Source organism: Archocentrus centrarchus, chromosome 4 (assembly GCF_007364275.1).
Source record: "Archocentrus centrarchus isolate MPI-CPG fArcCen1 chromosome 4, fArcCen1, whole genome shotgun sequence".
Lineage (NCBI taxonomy): Eukaryota > Metazoa > Chordata > Actinopteri > Cichliformes > Cichlidae > Archocentrus > Archocentrus centrarchus.
Genome location: NC_044349.1, coordinates 21,776,839 through 21,796,615, shown reverse-complemented (window position 1 = coordinate 21,796,615; position 19,777 = coordinate 21,776,839). Strand labels below are relative to the sequence as shown.

The 19,777-nt window shown below is 41.0% G+C and overlaps 4 protein-coding genes across 4 annotated transcripts; 2 read left to right on the top strand and 2 right to left on the bottom strand.

The window, feature by feature from the left end:
* Positions 1–200: 200 nt before the first annotated feature.
* On the bottom strand, positions 201–8,469 carry hdgfl2 (HDGF like 2). Its single transcript, XM_030727387.1, has 16 exons — positions 8,222–8,469; positions 7,525–7,601; positions 6,896–7,037; positions 6,431–6,646; positions 5,843–5,965; positions 5,085–5,153; positions 4,793–4,973; positions 4,568–4,652; positions 4,154–4,451; positions 3,924–4,057; positions 3,756–3,823; positions 3,519–3,589; positions 3,319–3,420; positions 1,661–1,817; positions 1,435–1,552; positions 201–1,312 (listed from the first exon to the last, which is right to left on the bottom strand). The coding sequence occupies exons 1-16, from the start codon at positions 8,291–8,293 to the stop codon at positions 1,213–1,215; spliced, it is 2,013 nt and encodes a 670-aa protein (XP_030583247.1). The 5' UTR covers positions 8,294–8,469; the 3' UTR covers positions 201–1,212.
* Positions 8,470–10,322: 1,853 nt separating this feature from the next.
* fh (fumarate hydratase) lies at positions 10,323–12,454 on the top strand. Its single transcript, XM_030726988.1, has one exon. The coding sequence runs from the start codon at positions 10,386–10,388 to the stop codon at positions 11,883–11,885; it is 1,500 nt and encodes a 499-aa protein (XP_030582848.1). The 5' UTR covers positions 10,323–10,385; the 3' UTR covers positions 11,886–12,454.
* A 115-nt stretch (positions 12,455–12,569) lies between these two features.
* On the bottom strand, positions 12,570–16,899 carry fam32a (family with sequence similarity 32 member A). The gene is made up of 4 exons (XM_030726989.1): positions 16,749–16,899; positions 14,260–14,407; positions 12,914–12,967; positions 12,570–12,754 (listed from the first exon to the last, which is right to left on the bottom strand). The coding sequence occupies exons 1-4, from the start codon at positions 16,820–16,822 to the stop codon at positions 12,686–12,688; spliced, it is 345 nt and encodes a 114-aa protein (XP_030582849.1). The 5' UTR covers positions 16,823–16,899; the 3' UTR covers positions 12,570–12,685.
* A 76-nt stretch (positions 16,900–16,975) lies between these two features.
* mrpl54 (mitochondrial ribosomal protein L54) lies at positions 16,976–19,574 on the top strand. Its single transcript, XM_030726990.1, has 3 exons — positions 16,976–17,197; positions 17,381–17,537; positions 18,941–19,574. The coding sequence occupies exons 1-3, from the start codon at positions 17,071–17,073 to the stop codon at positions 19,071–19,073; spliced, it is 417 nt and encodes a 138-aa protein (XP_030582850.1). The 5' UTR covers positions 16,976–17,070; the 3' UTR covers positions 19,074–19,574.
* The last annotated feature ends 203 nt before the right edge of the window (positions 19,575–19,777 follow it).

The window sequence follows — 19,777 nt, the reverse complement described above, 5'->3', positions numbered from 1 at the left end:
ATCTGATGTGAGCCTGAAGGCTTATTCTTAATCCTAAAAAAAAAAAAAACTTGCTTATTTGAATAACTTGAATAACATTTTAACCACTTATCAGAATACAATCAGTGCAGCATGTGAGGATAAATGACTAATGCTGCACGGAAAAGCACTGACTGTCAATGTGGCAGTTTTACACAGCACAAAATGCAGTAGAAACAAAACCATGCTGATATTTTTATTCAATTCTAGTGATAGAAATACTTTACCAATTTACATAGCACTAAAAACACCGGTTGTATGCACATGACAGAAAAAAAAAGTCAAAAAAAAAGAGGCTGCAGCTACAGGAGATCTCATTAGCTTTTAAGGGCAGTTTTGTTTTCAATGTGTGCGTTATTCCATTTATTAAGCAGACACTAGGGGAGAGTACAAGGTATTTAACTCCACATAGATTATTTTAGACAAAACTGTGACTATCTGAAAACAAGGCTATAAAAACACTAGGTGGACCTCAGTTGGAAAACAGTTTTAAGTGACTCTTTACATAACAGAGCAGATTCACTGGATCAAAACCAGTTAATTAAAAAAAAAGACTTAAAAGACTTACAAGTAGCATTTTACCCCTCCCACAATGGCAGACACACAGACAAGAGGCCTTTGTTTTGTTTTGCAGGCTTTATAAAAAAAGAAGCCAACAGATGTGAGGGCTACACACACACACACACACACAAAATAATTCAAAACATAACTCACTTCTTCCCATTTTCTCCATCAGAATCAGTTTAATCTCACACTACCCCATTCTGTATAGAAGAGCTAAAAATGTAATCATTTGACATACATACAGTATGAAAGACCAAAGTAAAAGTTCAGATTTTGGAGAGAAGAAGGAACCAGCCAGGAACTGGCGGGAGTTTTGGAGTGAGGATCCAGGACGGGCCAAGTGTCGTATAAAAGGAAAAGTACATTTCAGAAACAAGTGTGCTGTGCAGCGCTGTTAACTAGCTCACTAATAAGCATTTTGTGTGTTTGCCGTGATGAACAATGGGCTAAAATGGGATTTATCTGGTTTGGTATAGTTGTAGTACAAAATGGCCAAAACATGAACATTGAAGTAACAGAAATGGTAGGAAATGCTGGGTGCGTTTCGGGCCAGAAGCACTGCGTGATGTCAAACAGAGGCCACCATCTTTTTAGCACTTGGTCCACTGCAGTGGTCGATGAGGGACACTTTCAGCTCTCTACAGCAGGTGGTTCCATCTCTGCAGAGATGGAGTTGTCCGCTTCATCGTATGTGTGTGTTTGCTGTTCGGCCGAGCTGTCTGGGCTCCGCCTGAGGAGCATCGCACGGTCAGTGACATTTTTAAAAACAAATTATGCCGTTGCATAAACCTAAATGTGACATTTTTCCAAAGCTCACATCCTGTCATGCATGGCTTTAGGCGTGATGCTCACCTGTTTGGGCTTGAAGCCGTATCGACATTGTTCTCGTCTTGTACGGGTGACTTTGGCTTTTCCTCTCCCTCCGTGTCATTTTTTTTCTGCTCCGATTCCCCATTCACAGGTGTAGAATCTGCATAAGGCAAAATTTGATTTAAATAAGCATGCAGGGAAGGGGGGGGGGTTAACTTTTAGTCTACGTGGAATCACATTGCAGGAAATCAAAAATGAGGCCCTTTACCTGTATTCTGTGTCTCCTTCTCATCATTCTCTGGCTCCTTGTTCTCCGTTTTAGGTTTAGCTGCCGCCTCTGCCTTCCCCACGAAACGAAGTTTTAACTTATTGTAGACGTCGCTAGCTTTTTCCATGACTGCAGTGCTGGCTTTATACCGCCGAATCTATGAAGTCAACGACAAAAATAAACACACAAGCAAATAAATAAAATGAGGGAAGTAAAAATATTTTTGATAAGAGTTTGTAAAAATGGAAACAAGTAGATGGCTAAATATACACTCACTGGTCACTAATTAGGCACAACTGTTCAACTGCTCATTAAAGCAAATATCTAATCAGCCAATCACAGCCAATCACAATCACAAGAGACTTTGAACATGGCATGGCTGTTTTGCATGTACTAATTATTTTGGATTTCTTTTTGACGTTTTGTTTTTAACTCAGTTTAGTTTCCAGAGTGGCTTTGCTTGTTTCAGGTAAGTTTTTATTGTTTCAATGTTAGTTTCAGTCTTTTTAATTGTTACTGTATGGAAAGCATATGCTAGAGGCAAGACTGAAAGCAGCTGACTCTCAGTCTTGTCCAGGGTTCATCAGAGCCTCATCAAGCAAGTTGTACTTGTGGTAACAAGTTTTACTAAACTAATACTAAAATTAAGCATATTTCATCTGTTTTCATTTTTATTTTAGTTCGTTTTCCAAGCTCACAAAATAATTTCAATTAGTTGTCATCTTTTCAAAAGTCTAGTTTTTATTTTGATTGAACTAAAATGTCTTCTTTTTCCACATCTAGTTTGTTTTTAGCTTAGTTTTTGTTTTTTAACAGCCCCACCCATCAGCTGTTGAATCCTTTTGTTTGCAAAGGACAGCCAATCAAAAGAAAACTGGCTTTAAGGCTACATCAAAGCCCAGTGTAAAATAAATAAATATTATTTCTGAACTATGTAAACCTACAGTCCTCAAGAATAAAAACATCAGTCCAGAAACAAACATAACATTTTATTTATTTATATATATTTATATATATATACCGTATTTTTCGGACTATAAGCCGCTACTTTTTTCCCACGTTTTGAACCATGCGGCTTATAGCCCGGTGCGGCGTTTCTGTGGATTTTTCTTTAACCACCAGGGGGCTCTTTAGCAGGATATGAATCATGGGACGTCAAAGTTGGAAATCAAAGAAGAAAGCGCCAACAAGTGCTAGCAGCAGGCACAAAAGAGATTTTTTTCAAACTCCCTCATCATGGAAACCACAAAAAGAACTTCCTATGATGCCGCTTTTAAGTTGAGGGCTATCGACCTGGCACTACAGGAGGGAAATAGAGCCGCTGCACGTAAGCTCGGCGTGAACGAATCAATGGTGAATTGACTTGTTATAACTCAAATTTGGGGTTGTCTGTCCCCCTCTGCTGAGTGCCGAGTAATTGTGGAAAACCGAGAGCGGCGGAGATACCAGCGGCTTATAGCCCGGTGCGGCTTATATATGTACGTTTCCAGTTTTTTCCAAAAAATTTGTAGGTGCGGCTTATAGTATGGTGCGCTCTATAGTCCGGAAAATACGGTATATATATATATATATATATATATATATATATATATATAAAAAAATGTCTTTTTTTAGCCTAAAAACCTAAAATTGGAGGAATGGTGGAAAAACTAGTGCACCTTTTTTAGTGTGGCAATAACTTCAGCGTTCTTGTGTAGGATCTGGCTTGTGACAGGAACAGCCTCGAGCTCCTCCAGTGCTTGTAGACAACGCTCTATGTCCTGAAAAACACACAAACAGTTTTCATGCCAGAATTTTAAGAGAGAAAAAAAAAAAAAAAAAACTGTATCTAACCATAATAATCATGGATGTTACGTACTGGGTTGTCCACTTTGAGTGCAAACTTTATATCTGTATGAAGCTTTTGTAGCCTTTCTTCGGGTGATGGTTCTGCAAATGAACACACAAAGTACCAAATTACTGCTTCACCCACCTCTTTATAATAATAGCACAACAAAGTGTTTTATAAACTTGTCTATATATGTTGCATATTGCAAGTTTTCAGGCAATGATTGACCATCGGCTGCACTGAGTAAGAACAGTGAGTGTGACTGACCCTTTTTCTTTTCCACCTTCTTCTCTGGTAACCTCTCTGGTTTGCGTTTGGGTTTTTCGGGCTTAGACCTAAGAGAAAGAAAACTCTGTTATCTATGTACATTAATGTTTGATGAAGTTCTCCTAATGAGGTGCCCATACTGTAGTCTGTTCCCCATTATGCACTCACCTCGCTCTGGACTTCTCTTCTGACCGTCTGGCTTTCTTCTCTTTTAGCTCTCTCTCCTTTCTTTCTTTTCTCTCCTTTTCTTTCTTTATTCTTGCTTTTTTCTGGTTGTCTAGCTTCTTGGAAGGTTTCTTTACCTTTTGATGGGAAAAGTACAAAAAAGTTGCAAGTATCACCTGCAATCCTATTTCTATGATTAAAACAAAAATGTTACCTTATGCTAACAGACATACCTCAGAGGGTGGGGGAGAATCAGAGTCCGAGGGCGCAGGGATAGGGGGTGGAGGGGGTTTCTTAGACTTCTTCAATGGGTGATCGTCAATACCTTCATCTGAGCTACTGCTGCTGTCACTGTCACTCCCTTTTTTACCCTTATCTTTGTCTTTTTTCTTTTTCTCCTCCTCTTCTTTCTCTCGCTCACGTAGTCGGCGGAGCTCCTCAGCTTCCTCCTTTTTCCGGCGCTCCTCGAGCTCTCTTCTGCGTTCTTCATCCCGTTTCTTCCATTCACTGATGCGATCGGGTTCACTATCACTATGAAGGGGGGGGAGGGGGACAAGACAACTTTAATGATGCAATGTGTATTTTCCCTTACTATATTAATCCATGGTGCATAACTGGGTAAAAAGAAAACCTGAGAGCAGCCTGACCTGTCGCTGTCGGAGGATGATGAAGGCGCTCGTTTTGCTGGGGCAGGTTTGGGTTTCCGTGCTCGAGGCTTCGGCGCAGGTTTCTCTGTGAATCAGAAACACAAGCACAGGCCTTGAACAACTCCGCACTAATCCACAAGCAAAGAATGACCTGAAACCTTCTAAACATCTACCTGTATCTCTTCGATTGTAGATGAAGCTGTAATAAATAAATGAAACTCGTACCTTTCTTACGAGCCTGTGGGCCCTTCCGAGGAGGAGGATCTGAATCTGATTCAGACTTTGAGCCAGACTGGGATTCTGAGCCAGACAGGGCCGGTCGAGGCTTCTCGTCCTCTGAGTCGCTGTCTGCCATTTTCTTCTCTGATGCTGATCCCGAGTCTGAATCTGAGGCAGACGAAGCCTTCTGCAATGCCACAAAGAACAAGTGATGAAAGCTGGAAATGGACAGAGAGGACACCAAGTTTGGTGACAAAAGAACCCCACAACGAATTCTGCGACAGTCTTTCTGGTTCACCTTTTTCTTCCCTCTGCCTCCTGGTTTCTTTACACCTCGTCCACCAGATTTCTTCTCTGGAGTAAAATCCTGATGAAGATAGACAAATTTCAAGTGATTCATAGCCGAGACATCATATGACAGAAATCCACAAAAGCAGTTTGTCCCATCCCTGGACCGAAAGAGCCGATCAAAAGCCAAATTGGGAAACATATGTACTCCTGGTGTTTTTTTTTCCTTGGCTTACAATATATCAATGTGGCATTTGTTCTGGAGGGATAAGCCAGAGACTTTGCTCGTGCCGACACTCTGAACCAAGCTACAACTAACCCATAACATACTGTAACTTGCATTGAAAAAAAGCTTTTTAAACCTTATTTTGAGGCAAAACTCACCAAACTTTGGTGAATCTACATATGCAGTTTTTATGCCTCCATGGCCAAAGAAATGATAACTATGGCCCTTTCATTCACGAATAAGGGTGATGGAGGTGCTACCAAGTTGGCCGCTGAACGGTGAGACTTGCTTCTTGCGCTGTTCAGTGTCAGAATAGTCAGAAAGGACTGGCTTCGCAGTGTAGCATTTACACATTTACCTAACAAGTGAAAGAACCCTGGTTCGACAAGGACATGCAAATCCCTCAAAGATTGTGTCGGGAAGGGCAGCCAGCGTAAAATTCTGCCAACTTTAGCTGTAGCACCCTTTATGATTAAGGGAGCAGCCGAAAGTAGCTTCAAGTGTCAAAAGACTCAACAATCATGTACATATGCATATATTACCTGATCACTGTTTTTACCAGAGTCAGACTCTGAAGGTGTGGGTTCTGATTCAGAAGGGGATCCACTCTCCTCTTCACCTCGGTCACTCGAAGAGCCTCGTGCCTTTTTAGGTGGAGGAGGCCGCTAAAACCAAAAAAAATAAAATTAAAATTACAAGCACAGAAATAGAAAAATTGAACAGTTATAGGTTACTTGAGATAAAGAATATGACTGGTCAATTATTCAAGTTATGCAGACAAATCCCATTAATCCTGGGTCATTAGGCTTCTGTCACTGCTATGATAACACCAGATATAAAGAAGCAAGCCACCAGAAAATTTGTGCTCTTCTTCTACCTCCTCAAATTCTCAGTAAGCATTCATGCATGACAAATTGTTACAGTAACTTGGGTGCTGCTGATGGTAGTTGGTCACAGATTGTTCCAGAAAGATCTCTTTTGTGGCCATAACTGTGACCAAGGAACCCATTTTTGTTAATTAAGCTCAACATCAAAACAACAGGAGTGAATCATAAGTCGAATCGGTGGACAGGCCGTACAGATCGAGCAATGACGCACTTCCACAGAAAATAAAATCCCTGCACAATTACCTTAGGAGCCTGTGGCTTTCGCTTCCCTCCTCCTCCTCCTCCTCCTCCTCCTCCTCCTCCTCCTCCTCCTCCCCTTCCTTGGTCCTCACTCCCAGAATCTGAATCGACCTCACTTCCTGTGTCTGCTTTCTGAGGAACCGGGGCATCCTCTTCATCGTCATCCTCATCGCTTCCCCCTCCCGCATTTTCAGCCTCACTGTCAGATGAACTAGCTGGCTGCAGACAAACCACAATAAAGGGCACCATTAAAATAAACTGAAGAAGGTAACAAAAGGAGAGATGCAGCAAAAGTTCCCATTTCAAAGCAGTAGCTGCTTTGCTAAGCATCACACCTTACGTCACACGGGCAAGAGTTTCTCCAAGTCCAAACAAGAAATTTTTTAGTGAAAAGGAAAAGTAGGTTAATTTGAATAAAAACTATTTCAAACAATGCTTCAGGATTTTAGGATGATAAGGGTGACTTACTACAGGTGGGGCGCTGTAGGAGGCATGTGGATTGTTCTGGATCTCCCATAAACCTTCATTGAATCCCTTCCTTTTGTTGGGCTTCCCATATCGTTCTCTGTACTTTTCATAGGCAAAAAGGTCCTTTGGTGCAAGGAATGCTCTTTGAAACAGAGAAAGAAAAGAAAACGTGAACTGATCTGAAGGAAAACAACTTTATGTCCTGAGTTTTCAGTAACTAACAGGATGTTTACACTGGTGTTGAAGGCTAATACGGACTTGAGACTTTGAAACAGATCACTGTGCCACCTAGTGATAGATTAATATACTGCAGGTGCCATCTTGTCAAACAGATGGTGTCTCTTACTAGTTCAAATATGTCAACACATCTTGTGGAAACATACTGCTCACTGAGACTGACTCAAATTAACAGTAGTTTCAGACAAAAGTAGTTATCTGCATCAACACTGCTGTACCAAAGGGATTTTAAAACAGATGAGCCAGGGCCTAAATCCAAAACTGCAACTACTAATTTAACCACATATGACACAAATAATTCCAGCCAGCATACATGTTTTCAAACACCTGCAACCACAAAAGCCTGAACAGTTGTGCAAATAAACTTAACACTAGCCTCTAAGTGTACTTACGTTTCATGTGTCCCAAAGAAGAAAATTGGGATTTTATTAGGAGGTGGTTTCACTGCTCCATCTGCCACATCTTCAATCTGAATATATAAAAGAAAAAGGGTTTCGATAAAAATGGCAAATAGAGGATTTGTCACACATTCTCTGCAGACACAGGCTTGAACACACAACTACAGAATTGTTGATGGCTGTAATTTTGTTTTTCCTCATCAAAATCCCTGCCAATATGCCAATGACAGCCAAATGTGCCGTTTCAACTGACAGCACCTTGGCCATTTGTTCAATTAGAAATTAAAACAACTACTAAGGGAACATTTTAGCCGTTTGATCCATTTTCATACACAGGGAAATGTGCTACACAACATGAGCAAGCTTTAAAGGGGGGGAAATTGATAGTTTTCTCAAACGTCATTTCCAAAATAACATCGTTAGCTGGGCTGCTGTGCGTCTCCGTGTAGGTTAGGCCACGAGCATCTCATGCAAATGTTGCCGCTCATTATACGCTGACAGTGGGCCTGTGCACACCTGCAGCCTGTCAGTCCAGCAGGGGTAAACTTATGCTTTCTGCCTGTCTGCATCCATTACATAGTGCAGAAGACATACAGAGAACCTTCTACAGCGTCCCATTCAGAGCAGCCCACCCCCTCCTCCGCCTCTCAGAATGCTGCTGCTGTTAACGTTACTTGCTTTGCTTGCTTACCCTGGCTGGCCAGTGGGGGTATCCCTTCATCTTGGCAAAGACGAGGTCTCCGGGCTGGAAGTTGTGTGGCATTGTCCTTCTCTTCTGTGCAGCCTGAATTTAGAAAGGTTTACGATGTGCAGTCTTTCTGTGTCTCTCTTGGTTTGATGTTTTCAGGCCGACACGAAACCTGGAAACGGTGGCGTTAGCTGACAAGCTAACAGTATAGTAACGTTACCGCGAGAACAGACAGCGGCGTGAAGATTGACGCTACGTACAAAACGCTTCCGCTCAGGGGCGCTAGTTGGACTTCAAATTAAAAAACTTCTAGGCACGATTTCAAAAGAGAACCAATTAATAATCCAATAGGGTTTTTTTTCTCCCCTTCATTTAATTTTTTTGCGCCCATCGAAGTATTGTACTCTTCATTTCTACATGTTTACATACTCAGATATACGCATATATATATATATATATATATATATATATATATATATATATATATATATATATATATATATATATATATATATATATATATATTTTTTTTTTTTTTTGCACATTATAGTCTGTAAATAACTTCTAATCTTACTGGATTGTCTAGTAGGACTGGACATGGGGATATTACACACTGTAAAGACACATGTATTTACATACATATATAGGTTTTTATATGTGTATCCATCCATTTTCTTCTGTTTATCCAATATCCCAGCTGTTATGGGAGGAGAGGAGGGGTACACCCTGGAAATGTCACCAATCTGACACAGGGCTAATACATAGAGACAGAGAAAACAGGAACCATCACAAAAGGACAGGCCCCTACACTGCATGTACCACCTGCAGATAGAAGAAGTGGCTGATATCAAAGATAATCACATATACTTTTTTTTGTTGCACATTTCATAGTCTGTAAATAACTTCTGTCCAGTCTTAGTGGATTGACTAGTAGGATTGCACAAATCTAGAATCTGTGCTGCTAAATGTATATTAATGTAGAGCATCTATTGTACTGTTGTCTTCCTTCATTACTTTTTAGAATAGGAACTTTTTCTGTATTTATTAAAGAGTGTATTTTATTTTATTTATTTATTTTTTGTATTTATTGCACTGTGTACTGTATCTGTCTTGCACTTTTTGTTCTATGTAGCACCTTTTGGTCCCTGGAGGAACATTGTTTCGTTTCAGCATGTACTTGTATATATCTGAAATGACAATAAAACTTAAACTTAAACAACGCTGCCATACATGGAACGCCATAACCAAATGGCTGGCATAGTATACAGGAACAACTGTGCCAAGTATGACCTAGAAGTCCCAAGGTCAAAATGGAATAGGCCCCCATGGGTGGTCAAGAATGTCAGGGCCAAGATCCTGTGGGACTTCCAGATACAGACAGAGAAACTTGTGATGGCTAAAGAATTGGACATAGCAGTGGTGGACAAGAAGAGGAAGAAAGGTGTTGTAATAGACGTAGCAATACCAAGTGATAAGAACATGAAGAGGAAGGAACACAAGAAGCTCAATAAATACCAAAGGCTGAGAGAAGAGCTGGAAAGGATGTGGAAGGTGATGTAACAGCTTTATTGTCATTATATGTCACATATAATGAATTTACAGAAATTACTTTTTATACTTTTCTGTATATTTATCTGGTATTTTTATGTGTGCGCCATCTGATGGAGTATAACTGTAATCTTGTTATGCTTGCATAATGACAATAGTCTTGATCTTATTTTTATCAAATGGCAAAAAACAAGAAAGTAAAGTATCACTGATACCTTTAAAAATAAAAATATCAATCCATTTGAATATGAATCCCAAGAAGCTTCACACATACACAATATCCCATAATGCCATATTAACATTTATTCAAAGGTCGTCTTCAGGATTGAGTAACAGCTCAATTTTAAATGAATTATTTAAGCTCTTGACTTTTATTCTCTCAAGTAAAACAGCCTTCGCGGTCACACAGGAAATATGGCTATGTGACGTTTTGAAAAGCTTCACTAATCCGGATGAAGCAGTCTGATGTTTTCTCTCGATACGACGGCCACGGCGGAAATCCCGCCTTTCTTGCTTCGCGATTGGCTGGCCGGCGATCACTTTCCTTCTCACCCAATGACAGATTACAATGTGGAAAGCAGCGTTGACCTCCCCCCGAAATCACCTCTGACGAGAAGCCATGTTTCGGTCTTTAAGACGCGTTCCGCAGTTTAACTGCAACCTCCTGACTCTGCAGAGGCTCAGCGCCACCTCTAAACTCCACATCTGCACATCCAGAATGGCCAGCTCGGACTACAGGATTGAACGAGACACGTTTGGGGAGCTCAAGGTCCCAGCTGACAAGTACTACGGGGCCCAAACTGTCAGATCCACCATGAACTTCAAGATAGGGGGACCAAGCGAAAGAATGCCCATCCAAGTGATCAAGGCCTTTGGTGTCCTGAAGAAAGCAGCTGCTCAGGTGAACAAGGAGTATGGCCTGGACCCAAAGATATCCGATGCAATCATCCAGGCTGCAGACGAGGTTTCAGCTGGTAAGCTGGATGATCATTTCCCTCTGGTGGTGTGGCAGACTGGATCTGGAACTCAGACTAACATGAATGTCAATGAAGTGATCAGCAACAGGGCTATTGAGATCCTGGGAGGGAAACTGGGCTCCAAGGATCCAGTTCACCCCAATGACCATGTCAACAAGAGTCAGAGCTCCAATGACACCTTCCCCACAGCCATGCACATTGCAGTAGCCACCGAGGTCCACCAGGTCCTGCTGCCCGGCCTGCAGACTCTGCATGACGCTCTGGCTGCAAAGGCCGAAGAGTTCAAAGACATCATCAAAATTGGGCGCACACACACTCAGGATGCCGTGCCACTCTCACTGGGGCAGGAGTTCAGCGGTTACGTGCAGCAGGTGAAGTACAGCATTGAGAGGGTGAAGGCTGCCATGCCCAGGGTGTACGAACTGGCAGCCGGAGGCACAGCTGTAGGAACGGGACTCAACACCCGCATTGGGTTTGCTGAGAAGGTAGCCTCCACCGTTGCTTCTCTCACAGGCCTGCCATTTGTAACAGCTCCCAACAAGTTTGAAGCCCTGGCAGCTCATGATGCCCTGGTAGAGCTGAGTGGGGCCCTCAACACGGTGGCTGTCAGCATGATGAAGATCGCCAATGACATTCGCTTCTTGGGGTCAGGACCTCGCTCAGGCCTGGGAGAGCTCATCTTACCAGAGAATGAGCCAGGAAGCAGCATCATGCCGGGTAAGGTGAACCCAACCCAGTGTGAGGCCATGACCATGGTGGCAGCCCAGGTGATGGGGAACCATGTGGCCGTCACCATCGGAGGCAGCAACGGACACTTTGAACTCAATGTCTTCAAGCCGATGATGGTGAAGAACGTGCTGAACTCCGCACAGCTGCTCGGCGATGCCTCCGTCTCCTTCACCAACAACTGCGTGGTGGGCATCCAGGCCAACACGGAGAGGATCAACAAGCTCATGAACGAGTCCCTCATGTTGGTCACTGCGCTTAACCCTCACATCGGGTACGACAAAGCAGCCACCATCGCCAAAACGGCTCACAAGAAGGGCTTGACTCTGAAGGCTGTGGCCGTGGAGCTGGGCTACCTGACCGAGGAGCAGTTTGACCAGTGGGTGAAGCCAAGTGACATGCTGGGGCCAAAGTAAACTGACATCAAGAATCATTACAAGAAAAGGAAAAAAAAAAACTCTTGTAAGAGAGTACTTCTGAGTAAATCAAAGATGTGGAACTGAATAAATCAAACATTTTTGGATTCTGTTTATCTCTTCACAAAAATCTGGCGCACTGTTGTATGATGCAACCTCTGACATATTTGGCATACTGGTAGTGTTAAACGTGCACCATGTCATGGTTCCCTAGTATAGTTGAAACAGCTGACACAGATCTAATGATGACATTTGATGTTATACACACCTTTACCTGCGTTTTATCAGGGAATCTATTTTAAGAAATAGCAGCAGTACAGAATTACCATCAATACAACTTAATTTTGTACTTGTAATTTTTTTTCCCCCTTTTCCAGACTGAAAATACTTTTAACACCCCTCAGTTTGCAGTTGGTACCATGACAGCTTAAGTGCTCAGTGTGCTGTCGTGGTTGTTTCAAAACACTACATACTATTGTACCTCGCGTGTTCTGGTTTACACCATCTGTGCCATTTATGCCATGTTTCCGTTAAATGAATTATGTTTATTAAAAAGTCTAAATTTGAAAGTCTGATTTGAAAAATTTTCTTCTTGGTTCCACACACATCAGCACGAGTGGTTAAATAACTAAGGAAGCATACGCTGCAAAAAACACACCAGGAATTAATGCTGACGTATGAAGATGAGATCAAATCGTTTTTAATTGTAAATACACGTAACATGAAAATAAAAACATTTCAAAAATGTGCAGAAACATTTTGTACAAGTGGTAAAACAAAAATGAACATTTGCTCCGCTTCTATTTGGTCCAGCTGACTTTGGGGATATCGTAATGCTCTGTCAGGGTGTCCAGGTGACGGTTAAAATCCTGGTAAAATACAACAAAATATACAGTGACTCGCAAACGTTTCCCTTTCAGAAATCTGCAACTTTGAGATACATTTTTTATATATATACACACACACACACACACTGCAAGGTTAATCAATCTAAAAGGCTGAGTAACAGAAGCTGTGGCGTACCTTACCTCGACTCTGTGTTTGTGGGTCTTTGATGCCTTGTTCAAAATCCGCTCCATTTGCTGTTAAAAAGGAAACAAGAGAAACAGAATGCCAAAAATTTACATTACAACTGCATTCTTACACACAATCTCTAAAACATCTCTCTACCATGAAAAAATTGAACACAGATTTTACTGAACTGATTGCCAGTTGCAGTACCTACAAATATTCTAAATGCTTAGTGGGAGAAGGAATGTGTTTTTTTTTTAACATCATCCGCTGATGAACACATTAATAGTTTGGTGTTTTGTCAGTGCGTGACGATGGAACATTCACCTTGAGTTGTGATCTGAAGGCAAACTGAGACTATAAAGCATCAACTATTTTCTTCTTTGTGTGTAAATCGATTTATTTCAGATTTACGTCACAAGTTAAAAAGAAAAAGCACACTTTTGGATGCCTCCTTATTCAGAATGTGTCGTCAGAGCAGGAAGTTCTAGTTTGATTTGGCAAGATTTTTACGCTGGTCACTCTTCCTGATGCAAGCCCATCCCAAAGGGATTTGTGTCTCCTTCTGGAAATAAACCGGGGATTTGCTTGTTAGGCAAATGTCTATTTTAGAACTACACTAGGTTGGAATGGCTGTGCAGTGCTGAGATTGCTGGCTGTCTCAGGGAATATTAATACCTTAGTGAAACATCACAAGTTAATAAACTGTCCATATTATTCACAATTGTGTGTGTGTGTGTGTGTGTGTGTGTGGTGGTGGTGGTGGTGGGGGGGGGGGGTTCCCACTGCAGCAGTTAGTTGACTCCATTCCCTGAAAAATCCATCAGTGTATCCTGTCAGACGTGTTGCAATTTTGTTATTGAAACTATGCTTTAATTCATATTATTTCTCAAAGATGGTTTATAGGACATATTGTGCTTAAAAAAAAAAAAATTGGCTGTGGCTCAATCGCCGCTCCTCGGACTGGAGCAAGACACTGAAGTTTGCACTTAAAAGAGATATAAAAAGTGTTAAATGGGCGCCTGGGTGGCTTAGTGGTGAAGCCGGCGACCACATACACACGCCGCGTTGCGGTGCGGGCGGCCCGGGTTCGCGTCCCGGCGCCGATTTGTTAAATGTGGCTAATGTAGTCTAAACGTGCTTTGAGTATGGCTAGGTAAGTGTTACAAATGAAGTCTTCCTCTCCCCATTTATGGTGGCATAAATCTATTGTAGTTGTAGTAACAATATCAGTCGCAGCTAAACCTGTTTGGCTAATTTATATTAGTAATCCACTTCTCCTAAACAAACTTCTACCATTTTTATGTTAGCCTTCTTTCTTCCCACAATTCAATCACTTGAATGCTGGAGACAAAGAACTTACCCTTTTCTCTTGCATCTTGTCAAAAGCAATTTGTGCCGGCGTCCTTTTGTCAAGATACACTTTCTTGGTTTTCACCTCCTCCTCCTCATTCTGGCTGGTAACGACCTGCTCCAAGCGATGCTTGCTCTCCTTGTTCTTCTTCTTCTTCCTAAAAATAAAAGAAATGGCATAATGACCAATCAGCTTAACAGCAGCTTATCAGACATGCATACCACTCCTGATTTAATGTCAGATGCTCTTGGATGGTTTGTGTTTAAAGGACACCACTTTCTAACCATGGCAACAACCTGATATCGGTTTGCCATATTTGGCATTAGTATCGCTTAATGCAAAAATCCTCAATTTTATGGCAACAACCTAATATAACTTAATAATGCTGTGCAAGAAAATGTACTTGGAACTGCAACAATACCTCAAGTGACTTGAATAATTCAAAAAAATCGACACAAATGATGCTTTGTTTAAACTCTGCAGCACACAGATGTCACCAGGTAAGTGCAAGCATTTCACCCACATAGCTACTGGAACGCATCACTATCAGCACAGTTTGCTAGTGGGTGCAGCCATTAGCACTCGTGATCGTTCGATACTGAGGAGACACTGCCCTAAGAGTCCAAGTTTAAATGCCTTACTTTAGGTAAGGTATGCTATACTCATGATTATTTATATTTAAGAAAAAGTTTTCTTTAAAAATATATTTTAATATGGCCTGTAAATACACTGAAAGGCACATGTAAATGCAATTAAACTACTAAAAACACTTCAATTTCTAAAATGGAAACCATTGAGCAGTTCATTTTGTAATACAGCACTGTTTAAAAGTCTTGAGCCACTCCTCATTTTTTCATGTTTTGCCAGGATCGTGGGAAATAGCTGGGATTTCTTGAAACGTGCACTGATAGTGACTGATGATGTTTAATTGTGTGCTTTTCTACCCATGTATGCTTTTACTGTATTGGCAATGTGAGCTCCCTGTCATGCTGAAAAATGAAGCCGTCTCCAATCAGAGGCTTTCCAGATCAAAATCTGATGATACTTTTCTGCATTCACAGTTTATCAGCACCACTGACTGATATGCAGCCGTGACAGAGCCTCCACTGTGTTTTACAGATGGCTGTAGACACTCACTGTTGTACCATCTATCCCAGGGCTCTTCAACTCCAGGCCTCGAGAGCCCCTGTCCGGCAGGTTTTAGATGTGTCCCTGAGCCAACACACCTGAATCAAATGGCTGAATTACCTCCTCAGTATGCAGTCAAGTTCTCCAGAGTCCTGCTAATTACTTCTATATCTGACTTAGGTGTGTTGAAGCAGTGGCACATCTAAAACAGGGCAGGGGCTCTCGAGGCCTGGAGTTGAAGAGCCCTGCTCTATCCTAACCTCTTTCACACACGTAAATGACAATTTAGACCAAACATTGCAATTATCACACCATTAGACCTGGCACCACTGATTTTCAGTCCAGTTCTTGTGTAATGTGACATACTTCAGTCTTTTCTCTTTTCCCCTTTCCTTAACAATGGCTTTGACAGCCACCTTTCCACTGAGACCATTTCTGATGCTTCAGTAAACTGTAGATGGATCAACTGTAGAGCCAGAAGCAACTCTCAGGTCCTGTGTCAGGTGTTTGCTGGATTTATTCCTATTAGTTAAAGGACTTCCCATTACTTTCAGATACTATGAAAGGCTTTTAGAAACCTTGGCAAAGAAATGTGGCAAAGTCACCACTCAAGGAACGAGTGGTGACTACTGCACAATACTATAAATTAACATATAATTCACCTTTCTTGTGCAGCTTAGTCACACTTTTATAAAAGTAATTGTACAACAATAATATATCACCGTCAATGCCGCAAAAGTCAGCACACGCTACTTTCGTAGGTGGTGCATATCATCTTTCATATTTAAATATATGAATACGCGTCTGATCTGTAAACACATGTCCCTGACCTAGAGCAGTAATCGTATATTATGTAACACATGATTGTGTCTGGGTTGTTAAAAGCTTTGAGTCTCCTGTTTTCTGGACTACTGAAATATTTAGCCTTTTCTATGTATTTTATAATTCTTATATAGGAGTTTATCTTATGTCCTAGGAAAACATATTAGTCGGCTTAGTTATCGCTAAAGCTAGCTACCCCATTTGTAACACACGATAATGCTAATATCGACAGCTCTAAGGCCACGAAACAGTTTAAAATGCCACTTTCATATTGATATATGGTAAATGGACTAGTTCTTATATAGCGCTTTTCTGCTCAGTATGAGCACTCAAAGCGCTTATACAACCTGTATCTCCTGTATATCTCCTCAAATATTACGTGATCATATTGACGCACATTCAGTAGACAAAAAAAGCATTGTTAGTACTAGCAAACAGGCTAACGTTACCCTCGTACGAACATAACTACATGATTTAGAGTATTTCATCGATTTAACCGAGATGCCTTTTGACTACAGCATTTTCTAGGAACTGAAATTATAACATACTTTTTCCCAGCAGAAATGTCCCCCACTCCCTTTAATTTTAGGGAACTTTTCTGGACCCCAGCGTACTCAGACATGTTCGAGAAGCTGTCCGTCGTCTTCTTCTGCTTTGTTATTACAGTAGCTAACAGAAACGCATCAGTGCTGCCACCTGTCAGGAGGTGAGAGAAAACGACGGCCTGCAGTGTCTCCTCCCAGCCAGAGGGGGCGTTCTGTCCTCTGCTTCCAACGAGCCAAAGACACGGGAGACAACGGAAGTTGAAGCAGCACCGAATGTCAAACTGTAGCATGGTGGAGTGGGTTTTTGTAATATATTAAAGTAAAAATGTTAAGGTACAGTTTGCGTCGCGTAGCACCGTTAACACAGTTCCTCTCCGGTAACGCCACGACGTTTCTCTGCAGGATAAACGTGTTAAACAGAGCACCGACCTGCGGGTATGCTAAGAAAGTTGGTGAGTAAAAAGGACATCAAGCTTGTGTGCCAAGCTTGTTTACCCCACTGTGTGCGATTAAAAAGAAGGCAGTGTCGCTGCACGTGTCAATTAAATCATAATATCTCAAATTTAAAATTTGGTTTTTTTTTTTTGTTTTGTTTTTTATTGCTCATTTAACAAATCTCTTCCCCCATCTTTCAGCGGCCAAGGGAAAAGGTAAAGGCATGATGAAAGAGGAACTGAAAGGTCCAGAGGTGTGTAAAGACCCTGTCAGACTTACATCTTATGCAGTAGGGGTTAATGTCTTCAAACAAGGGGAAGACCCCAAGCTGAAGCCTCCTGAGGAATATCCTGAATGGTGAGAGTGCACGTTATGTTAATTTTTATTTCATATTTTCCCATGTGGTGTCATCATTTTTCACAATATTGTGAAAAATACAACAGTTACATCCAGTTGAAATTGAACATTACACCTTTTTTTTGTTCATGTCTGGAGAAAGTAAGACCACATTTGGCCCCAGAAGCTGGTTTTGCCCTTTTAGTTCAAATTACTTCTTGTAGGCACTTTGTAAAATAGTCCATCGGCCTTCAAAAAAAAAAAAAAAAAAAAATGCCCATGACTGATCTAAAACTTAGAAAGCATGTGATCCCTGAAGCAGATCTGACTGCTGACGTGATTTCCAGTTAGTCTAAATGCCAGTCAATGCCAAATCTTTATAAAGTTAGAAACACATACTGGAAGGTCAGTGACCAAGTAAAAACCGAGCTGCAGCAGTAATCCAGAGCCAAATGTGCACTACTTACACAGTAGCTCTGCAAAAAGACATGCAAGTACTTCACACTTGGAGTTTATCAAGTAAAATCTGAGATTCTGTTGCAGTTTAGACACTGTGAAGTATTTTGAATAACATCAGCCTGTGCGATCTGTGTCCAAAGAAAAACACTAAAAGATTAGACTAAAATGAAAAGAAGCCTGATAAATATTTTGAGCACATTCTTTAGTTGGACATTAAAAAGATACATTTATTTATTCCCAACAGTGATAAAAAGGCACTTTGTTACTAGCAGCCTGCTGCAAAAGCACATCGTTTGTTCCTATTTCTTTAGCTGAATCTAGAAAAAAAATACCAAAGCAAATGCGGTTTGACAGCAATAAAATAGTATTTTTGCAACAAGAAGTTAATTCCCAAAGAGCTATTACCTGAAAACTTCTTAATGAAGAGAACTCAAGGGAAACAAGAAGAAAAGACTGAGGTATGCCAAATTTTACAAAAACTGGACTGAAAATCCAGCAACAGGTCTTATGGAGTGAAATTTCACATTTTTAGTTCAAATCATTGTTAATCTGAATGGAAGAGGTCAGGAAAGAGGTACAACAGTGAGTGCCTACAGCTATCTGAGAAGCTCTGTCATGGCTGCATTTCAGCCAGTAGTGCTGGGGATCTTGACTTGTCCACTATGCAGTACCTTATGTAAAGTGGCTAATTTTCAACTGGCAGTCATTTAAAATCTATGCCACTTGTATGTGATTTTATTTTTTTCCTTATAATGAATGGTCTTTTACATCACAAAAGCATCCACAGCCTTTTTCCTGGCAGTGACAGTGAATGGTGAATTACACATTTCCAAAATATGAGTGCTTTTGTTTTTTATATTAGTTGAGATTGTATCAGACACAGTGACTCACTGCCCTGAGTGATAGGGGGGACTTTTTTCTGAGGCCATAGTTGTGATATTTCATTTCATTTTTCTCTCACTCAGGTTGTTCCAGTTAAATCTCGGAATTCCCAAAAAGCTGAACGAGCTGGAACCTGACTCCTGGGAGTACTGGAAGCGACTGAGGAAGGAAAACATTTGGCGCTACAACAGACTACATAAAGGGAAGAAGTTATAGACTTTAAATGGACTGAGCGGCAGTGCTTTACAGCCTGGACTGACATACCATGACAGTGATGTGATGCACATTCAGAGCTGATGTCAACTTCCTGAATAACGGACTTCTAGATCAGTCTATCCCACTTGACGGCTGAGAGTTTTTTGTCTCTTCACTGATTTGGTGGGGATATAACACCTAAAACTCAAACTGCAGAGAAATCCAATGGCAAAAACTGAACGTCAGGAGCCTCAGAAAGTTATTGTCTCACTACAAAACCTTCATTAAATCAGATTTATCCCGTTCTCATGAAGTTTTAGTTGCAATTTTAAACATGTCTGTTGTATACTAGAGAGCTCCGAACAGTTACTTTGTGGTAAAAAAGTAGAAAAGGGGGTCAGTGTGTTGGCTTTGGATTAAATAATTCGAACCTGTGTTTATGGTGTTTTTTGTTTTTTTTCTCCACAAATCTGTTTGTGATTGTGCAGGGTGACTATAAATAAACATGAAATAATCTTCAAATGCTGAGTTTGTTCTATTGTGTTAATCGATATTTTGTGATTAGATCTTGCCCCACTTTAGGTGGAGTTTATAACCTGCAATAAAAGGCTTTGTTCACGGTGGGTAAGTCATTTTATTAGCGCTTTTCAGACCAGTGTCAAGTCACAGGAAAAGGTTTGGGGCTGCAGTTGGCACTCGTTATTGCGCTGATCTTTAAATACTTG